General features: G+C 42.6%; 1 protein-coding gene across 9 annotated transcripts in view; it reads left to right on the top strand.

Moving 5' to 3' along the window:
- Nucleotides 1-12,403, top strand: part of foxp2 (forkhead box P2) — a 102,687-nt gene extending 90,284 nt beyond the window's left edge. For 8 of the 9 annotated variants that reach the window (XM_061715260.1, XM_061715254.1, XM_061715261.1 and 5 more), the window contains 7 exons: nt 161-371; nt 1,154-1,257; nt 1,385-1,486; nt 3,879-4,000; nt 4,198-4,267; nt 5,021-5,322; nt 8,728-12,403. In XM_061715260.1, coding sequence (XP_061571244.1) covers nt 161-371; nt 1,154-1,257; nt 1,385-1,486; nt 3,879-4,000; nt 4,198-4,267; nt 5,021-5,322; nt 8,728-8,872 — 1,056 coding nt within the window. In that variant the 3' untranslated portion in view covers nt 8,873-12,403. The remainder of the gene's footprint in view (nt 1-160; nt 372-1,153; nt 1,258-1,384; nt 1,487-3,878; nt 4,001-4,197; nt 4,268-5,020; nt 5,323-8,727) is intronic. The other variant, XM_061715259.1, reaches the window with a different exon arrangement.
- Nucleotides 12,404-13,182: the final 779 nt, after the last annotated feature.

The raw sequence follows: 13,182 nt of genomic DNA, 5'->3' as shown, positions 1-13,182 counted from the left end.
CTGTGTTAGAGAGGAGGAGTGCAGACACTCCGCTCCGTCAGAGCAACCGCAAAACCGCGGCTTCCTCCACCCCCCCCGCCCGCCCCCAGCACCCACTTTTGTCTCTCTCTCTCTTTTGCTCTCCGTGACATCACATTCTGCCTTTCTTTCTCCCGCGCAGCTCAACTTGGTGTCCAGCGTCACCATGTCCAAGAACCTGCCCTCGGTATCACCCCCCAACTTACCTCAGACCCCCACCACGCCCACGGCCCCCATCACGCCCATGGCTGCCATGCCTCAGGTGCCATCCGTCCTGGGAGGAGCCAACGTCCCCAGCATGGGGGCCATGCGCAGACGCCACTCCGACAAATACTCCATGCCTCTGTCGTCGGGTAGGACTAACTACTCAGCACTACACTCGGCACAGATACACAAATGTGGTCATTCAGTGCAGAAAAAAGGGATTTTTGATGATAATTCACTTCTTAAATTGATTGAATTGTAACACACACACACCTTCAAGTGTTGCGGTTTTACTCTCATTTCTGATTTCATGACAAAAATGGAATAAAATTCACACTTTTTTTTTCACTTTACTTGGAGTTTAATGTATATTTAATGACTGCTGATTTATCAGATTCTAGTGATAGCTCAACCCTGACTGTAAATATTATCTAACCCAGAATTGCATTCACACTCACACACACACATCTACAAAGGCTTGCTAGTCCTCCCAAAGTGAGAAGTGGTTTTTGGTGTGTGTTTAATCACTCTATATGTAATCAGATGAGAAGTTCCTCTGTGAATAAATATTGCATGAATGTTAATTAAGTTCAAATAATGGTTAAAATACTATATTTATGACGTCCCATGTATTAAGCTTTGCATTTTAAACGGCCTGTCTTTGATGTTTATATTTACTCTCTGTGTTTAGTGTGAAGAAGCATAAATTATTCAAGTTTACCCTAACTAACTACACGGATCTCATATTATGGATGTTTAAGTGTTTAGGATCTCTCATGAGAGAGATTAATTAAAAATGCATTTTGTTAGACATGAAAAATGCTGATTTGATGTCTCCTCCCCCACTTCCTCCCCCTCCCCATGTTTTAATTTGATGAAACCTTGAGTAAATGTGATACCTAAAGGAATAAAAATTTACCAATTATTTCAGGTGGTGATACAGTATTTATTTTTCCAGAGATTGCCCCAAACTACGAGTTTTATAAGAACGCAGATGTCAGACCGCCATTTACTTATGCAACCCTCATAAGACAGGTGAGTGGGAAATAAATTAACTTTGCCTGATTAGATTAAAATTAATTGCTGCATGAATCACGGCAGCGATTGGTGTGTTACCCGGTTTCTCGTTAGTAAACCGTTGCTCGATGTCGTCCCATTCCAGGCCATCATGGACTCTGCCGACATGCAGTTAACGCTCAATGAAATCTACAGCTGGTTCACGCGCACGTTCGCCTACTTCAGACGCAACGCAGCGACCTGGAAGGTAAACTCCACCCCTCCGCCTCACTTCCACTCCCCTTCCCGGCGAGGCCAGTCGTTTCCTTCGCTGAAGTCAAACACAAACCTGGAGAAATCATATATATTTACTCAGCACAAAGTGATTAGTACTCCTCTCGCTTTCCCTCTAGCCTTTCTCTTGAATAAAGCTTTACTACTATTTATTTTCCACCATCTTTTCTGTTTAGAAATGACAGCTGAAAGAATTATCCCCCCTCTGATATCGTTTTCTAATTTGGTGCAATTGATAGTGGAGGCTTGACGTGGAGAGGAGAGGGCTCTGACGCACTAATTATACGGCAGCCACTCCATCATCAGCACCTTTTGTTAAAGAGATACACCCCTCCTCCTGTTCCTGAAACCACCTAGTCTGGCATATCATTGGTTAATTGTAGGGACAGACTTTTTTGCACTGTTAACCAGCTCTCAGCTGTGTGCAGGGGAAGGCCGAGGATTCACACACAGAGGAACTCGCACAAATACAAGGGAGGGGTTAGACATGTGCACACGTGGAACTCAGGCAGACGAGGAAGAAGCACTTTTTATTTACCTGCACAAAAGGTCCCATTTGAATATCTGTCCTCACAACTTTATTGTTCAGTCTGAATGCACAAAGATGCAGAAAAACGTCTCCTCTAGCAAAGGTTTTAGCCAGGAGTGTGTGATCGTGCCGCGGCAGCGGCGGCGTCTCCCACGTTCCGTCCCATGGCCCCTGCGCGTCATCCGATTGCTGCTTTTAGCCTTTGTGGCTGCTCAGACGACTGGAGGGAAAACTCGAGCAGCCGCTCATCAGCATGCAGAGCATGTCGCAGCACTAGATTTAGCAAAGTGAATTAATTTGGATTTGGGATGCAAATGAGCACATGGGTGTGTGATCACCAATTCAGGAGGGCATACAGAAAGACCGGTGCCCTTTTCCAGTTTGTTAGGTACAGCGCGCAGCATGTTTTTGCTGTGTAATAATTTTGAAACGGGATAGGTTTTTGTAGCCGTTTGCAGATGAAAAAGTCACAACCTCCTCCCGTGTATGATTCTCAATGTTTTCCTGCAAAACTTCCATTGTTCCTGGCAGTGATGTCACAGTGACTTCAGATCCTCTACGTCCCCCGCCCTGCACCATAACCAAGACGATCTATTTACATCCACAGCTCCGCAATTCCCTTTGTAAGCATTAGGGTGATGATCAGCGATGGGCTTGTCATTTGATTAACAGAGAGAATGTGTTGGGGAAAAAAAAGAAGAAGAGAGAAAGAAATGAAAGGTAGTTTAATATCTCAGCTTGGTCTCATCAGCTCAAAAGAGGGATCTGCCCCCCCAAACCCTGCTTTTCCTTTCTCTCTCTCTCTCCCTTCTCTCACCCAGAAGCTTATTAGTTCTAACTATATAGCATGCATAATAAAACTGCTCATTTGCTCATTAATATTAAAATTATCATATTCAGAGCCATGGGCATTAAGATCAATCAAATCCTGGGATTTTCAGGTCAGATGCGAGATCTGCTTATGAGTTTTTTTCTTTTCTTTTTTTTCTCCTCCTGAATCCCTTTCTCTTGGATAAAGAGCTGTACAAACCAAGCTAAGGGATATGATAAATATGGGAGGAAGGGATATTAAAGCCAAGGTTATTATTTGTACGGGCTGATGCATGTTTTAATTATGGTCATATGGTCATATTAATATAAAGCTTTCTCTTTTTTTTTTTACTGATTTTTGTAATAAGTCTTTACCGGTTTTAATTTATGAACACTATATCCCGTTTTTAATTTGAACGCAGCTTTGATAATGCACTGGAAAGATAAGTGTGTCATGTAAGCACATGTTCAACACCAGATGTGACACCACATGGAGAATATTTGGACATATAGATGTCAGATGCAGCTTAATCTTTCCTCTCACACACACCCTCCAACCGCTACACACAAATACACACGTACACATCCGCGGGCACTTCCTGATGACTTTTTATTCCTTTCTTTTATCTTCCAATACTGTCATCTTTAAAGGAATATGTCCATTAAGAGCTATGCTTTTCTGGAGCAGGAAGGGTTACTGACATCACCATTATCAAGGCCGGCATTAGCACTTCTGTCACCACTATAAGCCATTCGCTATGCTGATTACCTCCTTTTAGCCTACTTACTCTGATTGATACGTACTGTGTGCAGGACTTGTAAGAGCATTCGCTCTCACTCAATTTTTACTAATTAAATCAATGGTGCGTGAATGTTAAGAATTTTTTGAAAGTGTAAGAGAAAAAAAAAAATCAATTTCCAAAGCCTTCTTTTTTCTTTTTCTTTTTTTTTTCTCCTGATGGAGAGTGAGTGAATATGATTTGTTTTACCCTCGTGTGTCTGACCCGCGTGTCCCGTCTCTCCGCAGAACGCCGTCCGCCACAATCTCAGCCTGCACAAGTGCTTCGTGCGCGTGGAGAACGTGAAGGGGGCAGTGTGGACCGTGGACGAGGTGGAGTACCAGAAACGCAGGTCGCAGAAGATCACAGGGTACGAGCTTCAGCACTCCTCCTTACATCTATAGCTGTAGATCAAAGGGCTTTTTCAGGATCACAGGAGCTCCGCCACTGCTCTGTTCTCTTTTTTACTTTTTACTCCTTCTCATATACAGTATATACCACATATTCTCCCGGCTGAAAATGAGATTATGAACTAATGACTTTTTCTTTTCTTTCTATTTCATAAAGAAGTCCATCTCTCGTCAAGAACCTACCCTCGAGTCTGGGCTATGGAACTGCACTAAACGCCAGCTTACAGGTATGAACGGACGCCTGACCTGGATGGATGTGGTTGCTGGCACTTGGATCTTTGTACTGCTTTTGTCTCCCTGCACCTCTCCTCTCCTGTCTCCTTCCTGTCCACCCTCAGACTCAGAAGGCCACCCTGTGGTCGAACCAAGAAGCAACTCCCCGTCTCTCTCCTTTCCTTCCTTTTTCCTCTCCCTCAGCTGTGGCAGCCACCCTAGATTGATTGCGGCATGTGCAAATGCAAGGGCATGTGCATTAATATTTATCTAAGCTGTCATAAATGATTTGGCTTCATAGTGTACGCTGGCGAGGTGCTCATGGCAAAAACTTTAAAAATGTAATCACTGTATATAACTTTAATGCGCAGCAGGCGAAAGTGTCAGGAGTTTTTATTATTTTGAGATAAAGTTTTTTGGTGACTTTTTTTTTTTTCCTCCTTAATACATACCCGCTGCACTCAAGGGCACACGGACGGCATTTAGTCTGCAAGGTCTTACATGGGTGCAAAACGGCTTGCAAAATAATAAGACAAAGACGAGGTGTTAATAATAACCATATAATGTCATATTATTCCCTCTGCTGCCTGTATTTCACTATTTTCTATGCCTTGCATGCCGTTAAATACTTTTACTGTTCTTATTATTTGACATAAAAAGCATCTGTGTGGTTTGATTGCGTCTTATCCGTCATTTTTTACCCTCCTCTCCCTAGCCAGCACCCTAACCAGGTATTGATCTCCCTCCCTTCCTTCTCCCCGGTGCAGGCCGCCCTGGCGGAGTCCTCCCTGCCTTTGCTCGGCACCCCGGGACTCATGAGCGCCGCGGGGCCGATGGGAGGCAACTGCCACGGCCTCCTCGGCGGAGACCTGTCCGGACACACCGGAGGAAGTCCGCCCGGACTGTTAGGCGGGAGCCCCCCCGGCATGCTGGGCGGCAGCCCCCCGATCACGCTGAGCGGCAGCCCCCCGACATTGTTGCAGTCCTCCCACGAGGAGTTCAACGGCTCACTCGACCACCTGGACACCAACGGACACAGCAGCCCCGGATACTCCCCTCCGGTACACATGTGAGTCGCTGCAGATCACTTCACCGGCAGCTCTTTTATGTCAGCGTGCACATCTACCATCATGACAATAGTTTAGTGTTGAGCTGAGCATTAAAGGCCATAGGAATAACACATGAAAGCAAGCACGAGTTCCCTCTCACCTCCATCTGGGCCTCGGCTGAATTCACCCACAGGCTACGTGGCCTTTGCCCCTTTAACTGTGACATGTAACCCGCAGTGTCAGTGCTGTGGCGTTACGAGTTCTTTCTTTTCTTGCTGTGGTAAGTTCACTGTCTCTGGTTTCACCTGAAGCGAGCCTGAAGTTTTAGGCAACGGCTCGAGTCTATAAATAGTCTCTTATTACACATCCGTCTTTGATTACACCGCTGTGTGCATTATAGGGGTTTAGCGGCTATATATTATGCAGGACTGTTCCTATTAATATTTTGCAAGTGTTGCATTAATTACTTTAAACATCTTCCCGATTCCCGTCTCACTTTTTAATGTAGCCGAGAGAGAGTTTTAAAAGATTGATCTTGTGTGACTTTCAGGAATGTCTGAGCCAAACATATTGAAAGAAGTCTTTAAAACTTCTCATCCACTGTCCGTCAAAGCTCCTATTGCAAAACATGGACATTAGCTAAGCACCTCTGTATTTACGAGGATCCATAAACGCCAGGCGTGTAAGCATGTATTTGGACGTGTTTACTCCTCTCTGAAGTGGCTGTTAAGTGGAGCATATCTTCCCCTGTTGGCCTTCCCACGGATTATTTCATTTTCACTTTTTGTTTTCCTCTCTCCGTGGCCACTCTGGCTTGACACGGACATGAGTGGAGGATGAGGTGCATCCATCCATCCATCCATCCATCCGTCCTCCTCCCTCCATCCCTGCCCTGCCTTCACGCTGCTGCTGCTGCTGCTACAACCTCAAAATGGAAGAAATGTGTTTTTCTCCACTGGCTTTTCCAGTATGTGTTTAAATAATAGAGTGGCTCGTAGCACTAAACTAAATAGTACATCACCTCGAAGACCCTTCTCGGGAGAGGAGTCCTCTGCACGACCACGTCGGTTCAGCAGTTAGACAAACCTCTGCCTCCCCTAAATGTCTAAAGGTTAATGATATCTGCTTAACCGCAGACCAGCTTGCCCCAGGCCATGCCAGCTTTATGCACGGTTGTGTGTGTGAGTGTGTGAGCAGACATGTGTGATAACACTCATGTCAACCCTAAGAGGCACGCCTTAAAGAAGTAGTACGTATAAGACCAAAACTCCCAATTAGACTCCTCAACTTGAGCAAATTAACAGCCTCATTCCAAATGAACCCAGCTTGAGTAAAACGGAGTCTTCATGTCACCCCTTTTTATTGTCTGGCTTCACTTTCGAGTCATTTTAGAGTTAGTGAATGAATCAAAAAGAGATGTGATGAATGTCCCCCTTCTTTTTCCCCCTTTCTAACCACCGTTAAACCCCTGGACTAATGACCTCATCTGCATCCCTGACGTACCTCCGTATCACTGCTAATCTCCGGCTGACGTGAGAGCAGGCATCTCCACAACACGCACACATCCGCGCGGAGCATGTTTATTCCACCGCAAAGACCAGCGTTTACTCCTGAGTGGCTCAATAATGGCAGCCAGCCATTAACGACTAAATGGCTCGTCCACATATTTTAATAAAGTGTCGGAGAGCTCCAGCCTGTGAATACCGCGTCGCATTTTTTTCTTTTTCTTTTTTTCCTTTTCTCCCAAGCCACACAAACCTCTAATGAGCTGCATATTAAAAGCACATGAGAACGGGGGCGCACATTCAAGCCTGACAGGTGATCAATGGGATGTACTCATTATCTTTTTGAAGTAACGCCGACTAAAAGATGATCAGGATCTTTTTTAGAAAACAGGCTCTATTATGCAGAATGAGGCACGCGTTCTTGTGTAATCTGACACCAGCAGTCACAAAGACTTAATATGACAATAGTCTTCAAAAAGTCCCCCATTCAGCCTTCAGATGATGTATATAAACATTTAATTAATGTTAAGAGCACACACAGATGATTAGTGGGTTGTTCTGTGCTACAAACAGCAACATCAAAGTGGTTTAAATAGTTGATGCATGATAAACTGGTAAATAGATTAATGCAAAAATGTTTAGTGAATTCATATTTTCATGGCAGCTTCATGTTTTTGTGTTTTTCTGTCTGCAACCTCCACTTCTCACTTCCTCCGTGAATGTGGGGGGACAGAAACAGAAATATTCATCGCTCCGCTCGCTTGCCGCTAAGATCAGACTCCACTCCTCATCCTGCCACATCAGAATATTAATTTACAGTATTTGGCTCTGAATACTAAAGTCATCTGTACCTTTTAAAAATTCCTTTCAAATTCAAAGCCCCCCCCTCTCTCCCCTCCCTCCTTCCATTGATGAAGGCGGCCCAGGAGAGACGCATCCTAACGCACTACCACTTGATAAGTCTCCCTCTCCTCTTTCACAGTCTGTGGGGATTTTCTGATGCATCCGATGTGTCAGAAATAATTAGGTTTTGTCAGATTTATCATCGTGGCACAAACCCTTTTCCCCGACTCGGGCCCCAGATCATGTTATGCCTTGTTTGTGTGTGACAGCATTATTATTCTTGTTAGCCGTCCAACACTTTTCTTTCCTTTTTCTTTTTTTTATTTCAAACCCACTCCTCTGTTGTTGTGAAAGGAAAGACATCCTGTGAGCAGCAGCGCTGCCGCTTCCTGGCCAGCGTTTATTGACAGTGGCTAAAGATATTCATCCATTTGGAGTTAAAAACATGTATCATGGTGTCCGAGCGAACTGCTGGGGCTGAAGTTGATTAATGGCAGAACCTAGCTGACGGTTTTTCCTCTTGAGGGGCGACATGCACAGCCCCTGCATATTAACGAGTGGCTGCGCTTTCTATTAACTAGATAAAAAAGCCTCTCCTCTGCCTTTGCTCCAGGGGGCTCAGGGATGAGAAATTCTCCATTATTTATCATGTGGCCTGTTTTTTTTTTATTTTCTTTTTCATGTATTTCAACCTGGTGTCATCAGTAAACTTTTAAATGCCAAACATGTCTGGAACATCACGGCTTATCGCCCTTACTGGGGCCGTGTTTTTCATGCAATTTTTATGCTCTTACTTACAGTAGACGTGAGGCATCATGTCGAATTAGCGTTTTGCAAACAGCATGGTTGTTACTTGAACTGGATAATGCATGTGCTGCTTGTTATTTCTGATAAAACCGAACACGTATTTGTTAACTGAACAGCGAACTGCATCACAGTAAAAAAAGGCTTAAAGGCTTAAGAACAGCAGCAATAAAAGTTGCTGTTTTTTTTTTTTTTTTTCCATTTTCAGACATGTTCTCATGGCTACGAGATGCACAAAGGTGTCTAACAGTTATCAATGCGATTGTCTCACAGGCCAGCTATTCGTGTGAAGGAGGAGCCCCTCAATATGGATGACGATGACTGTCCGATGTCACTCGTGACGACAGCCAATCACAGTCCAGAGCTGGACGACGACCGGGAGCTGGAGGAAGGCAACCTATCGGATGACCTGGAGTGACTAGGATACCGTTTTTGGTCGACGTATCCCTTCACCCAACAGCACTGTTTCTCTCACACAGACCTACCAGACTAAAAAAAAAGAAAACAACAAAAAAAAAACAACCACTCCACAGTCCAAGCAACCACAGCTGACCGTCTTTGTCTCCCTCACCACTGAGACTATTTATTGAGCATGTATCCGGACAGAGACCAATCCAAAGGAACTCTTTGTTGCAGCCCTTCTGGATCCCCAAACAAGACAGACGCGAGAGGTCTGTTTTAAAATAATTAACTCTCCGAGAGCTGTTTCTTTAGGGGTGGCCTGGCCACGTACAGTACAAGGATGATGGACTCATGAACGGCGGGAAGAAACATGAGACAAATAAGCAAATCATGTTCCGTTGAAAGCTAGCGGCCTCATATACTGCCAAAAAGGAAAACATTTTATGTTTGTGAATAATCCAACCCACAGTAGTTGTTAACGTCCAGAGACAATTGCTGGTTCAATTCAAGTTGTTGCTCTGTTATCATTTGCACAGGAGTAGTCTCAGAAGTTTGTGTCACTGCCTGTATGTTGCTACTATTATAAAGAAAAAAAACAATGTATTATTTTTACCTTTTTAATTTTTTTACCATTGTTAGTTTCCAAATATGAGTTTATTTTTACTTTTCTTTGGCACCACCAACTGTAAATGCCATCCCCTGAATCATGCCAGAAATGAAACTGCGGTACCAAGACTGTTGTTACAGCTGTCCAAAAAAAAAAAAAAAAAGGAAGGGAAGAAAAAAAAAGGAAAAGGAAAAGTTGACTTCCAGTGTATCTCTCTGTGATTAAAAGTTTGGAAATTAAGTTGGGGAAACAATAATAGCACCATTTACAAAACAAATGCATTCCCGCATAATTTTCCTCTTGCTGTTCTCCTTACCTCCGAGTTTTAAAGCTTTGTCTACCTGCTAACAGTCACAGGCAACTGCTAGAAACCAAAGCCAACACGAGCAATGGCCAATAGCTTACAGACAGAAGCCACCAAACTCCTCTTGGTCGCCTTCTGTGACTTTAAATGAGTACAAAGAGAAGCTTTCGTTCCGCAAACTACCTTGGAATAACCTCTGGGATTGTTTCATTTAGCCCTATACAAAGATGATCATAACAAAGAGCGCAGATAGAAACGCTGACTTTTTATTTGTAATATGAGAACTCATAAATTGTCCACTTTGGAGATTTTTCTGCCAGATGTCCTGCAGGTGTGAGATTTGATCTGGAGGCATTTTACGCTGCTGAGTTCACTGGTAGAGAGCAGCTAACTTTAAAAGTGGACCAAGACCAAAACAAAGCATTCGTGTATTCAGTGGAAGTGCAGAAAAACTTTGTGTCGTTGTGAAGTTGTTTTTTTTTTTTTTCTTTTGCGTTGCTCATTACACGTCAGAAGTCTTTTCTTTTCCATTTCCCTTTCCTTTAAAAGTGGGACTGTCAACGTTGTCATGTTTTACTACCGTGGCGGATTCGTTCGGAGCAGCATCGGAAGCGTAACTGAAAACATCCTTAACCAAACATGAAAATATCTAGTAAAGCCAAATAAGTCATAATAATTTCAAGTTGATATGAAATGATGTGGCTTGGTTCTCATGTAAAAGCAAATACTAGTAGCCATCGCCGAAGAGGAAATCTAAAGTCAAAGGTAAATTTGCTTTAATTTCATTAAACACTCATTTGTGTGGATCACAGGTACAGGTACAACTGATGTACGGTGTTTAGATTTGTGAGCAGCTTTTTATAACACACAGCATTTACAGTCTCGCGACGGAGAAGGAGTAGTGGCAGAAACTGCATCCCGTCATTTTCCTCTCAGCCTATAACATCGAGAAAAAGTGTTTGTTGCTTTAAAGGTCATTTCTGTTTTCAGTAAACCAAAGTTACACAAAATTCTGCCTCCTTTTGCATGGGATAACGAAAAGAAAAGTCCTGAAACAGCCACACAAACACTAACATACAGGCACACGCACACACAGATCCTCAATTTTGTCGTTTTGGCTCTTTAGCTGCAAATAAAAGAGAACAAAAAAACAAAAGATGCCGTCAAATAACTTGGTTTTGACCAAAATGGAAACACACTGTGTTGGAAGTAGCTGGAAGAGCTTTAAATGTAGATTAATGCAGCACCATGCAAACGCACACACACACACACACACACACACACCTCATCGAGAGGATCCCGGGCCCAGGAACCAAACTTATCCCTACAATACGGAGCCAGAGTCAGCAAAACGTCTGAAAGACGACATCCTTAATAACTTTATCACACCAAATAATAAAAAAAGGACGCTGTGTCTTTCAAAAGAAAAAAAAAAGAAAAAGTAAGGGTTCTCCCACTTACCCAAAAAAGCTTTGTGAAAGCTTCTACCTCTGCACAACAAATTCAGAACAATTACGACGGATTGCACGAGTTATGAGAGCGCCACACTTTACTGCGCTTGTCTCACAGGACGTGGCTCGAACCAACGTTTACATTCCCTGCGTCAAGATGGAAGATTCGCATTGTAATAGGTTCTCCGCAAACATTTGTAGAATGATGATGTATAGATTACCTGTAAGGGAATATTGTGTTTTAAAAATGCATGTCTAAAAATCATTTGGTGGACTGGAAACAAGAACTAATAAAAAGAATATAATAAAAACCACGGGGATGATGGCCTAAATGTACAATGCATAGGAGTGAGTTACCTCAGATGTACTGTTTGGGGAGGGATAAAAACCTGTCAGCCACAGAATGCGTATTACCTGTAGATTTGCATGGGTTTTGTATAAATTAAGTAAAAAAAAACTAAAAAAAAAAAAAAAAGTCTAAAATAGTTGCTTGCACATAAATACCAGAAAGACCTCCAGAACTGCGATCTGCTCCTCCACTAGATTTTAGGATTGTCTGGATTTTCTGGGTTTGATTTTGTCTGTATTTTGATAACTGTGCATACTTATGTAAAAAGGAAAAAAAAACGTTGGTGGACCCATAAATTTACCAGACTTTTTTCTAAGAGGAAGAAAAAAAAAAAGATCAGTGTTTCTTTTCTGACTTACCTGAATTTTTACTGTTTCTCTCTCTCATTGCTCGCTAAGAATAGCAAAACCTGCTTTTTCTGCATCTGCTTTGCGTAGCTGTAAGGCTTAACCTAATGTGTGTATTTATTGCTTGTACCTCTGTGCATACTTTATGAAGCATTATGTCTGGCAGTTGAGTCATGTATCCTTTCTACTGCTATCCTTCTCTAATATTTGAGAATATGATCCCCCTATGTATACAGTAAATTGGGACTGTAGCAAACATGTTTATGTAATTGGTGAAAACTTTTTCTTTTTTTTGTTTTTTCTTTTTTTTTAATTTCCTTTCCATCAAGATTCAACTACTTCTTTTGATACTTCTAATTACTGTGTACTGTGTCCATACGTTAAAGGTTCTCTGACATTAGAAGGTCATGGTTGAGAATTGTAACAGACATTATTTTCTGTATTCATGGCATTTCACTGCTGAATAAAATAAAGGACCAAAACTTGGAATTTGAAAAGCAACTGCCTACCTACATCATCGGAGACTAAATTATTTCCCTTCCATAGTTGCACATGCAGTGTATCTTTTTTATTCTACAAAAGGCACAGGCATGAAAAAAAAATCTAGCTGGCATTACACTTTTTAGGTTTCAAGAGCTGCTACTTCAAAGATGTAAAGGAATGGGTCGGGGGAAAAAAAGAAAAAAACAATTAAAATTTAATGTATATGTTACAAGGCTCCTCTGCAGCTTCCAGCACCTCGAGTCTTGTTTAGAGGAGCAGGACAAGGCGGGTTAATGCCCACCCCTCTGGACCTGTAATGGGTTTAGCTTGTGTATGACTCAAGCCTGCCGCTTTCATGTACCGCAAGCATGTCCCAGTATACACAGAAAACTGCTGTGTACTGTTTGAAAGGGTTTTATAAGAAGTGACTGGCCCAACCAGGCTTCATTTCTAGGCTACACACTGCTAAAGTGGTTTTGGCACGAACCCTATTATTAAGTCTGGTGTCATACTCGTGTAAAAAAAAGTTTTTTATATATATATGTATATATGGATGCCCTATTACCATCAAGGTTCCGCATCATGTAGAAGAAACAAAGATGTGAAATTGCATCAGGCTTTCGTTTCCATCCATCTTTGAGACAGCAGTTTCCTCTTGGCACTTCAAAAGAGGGGAAAAAAAAGAGAGAAAAGAAAAACACGCCTTTTAGCCTTTCGATTGATGGATGTTGACTGGCTATGACAGGCAATGTGGCTAAATCAACTCCAGCAGGCCTACCACACCT

This window comes from Cololabis saira, chromosome 23, assembly GCF_033807715.1.
Source record: "Cololabis saira isolate AMF1-May2022 chromosome 23, fColSai1.1, whole genome shotgun sequence".
NCBI lineage: Eukaryota > Metazoa > Chordata > Actinopteri > Beloniformes > Belonidae > Cololabis > Cololabis saira.
The sequence above is the reverse complement of the archived record's forward strand: the minus strand, read 5'-3'. Positions and strand labels throughout refer to the sequence as shown.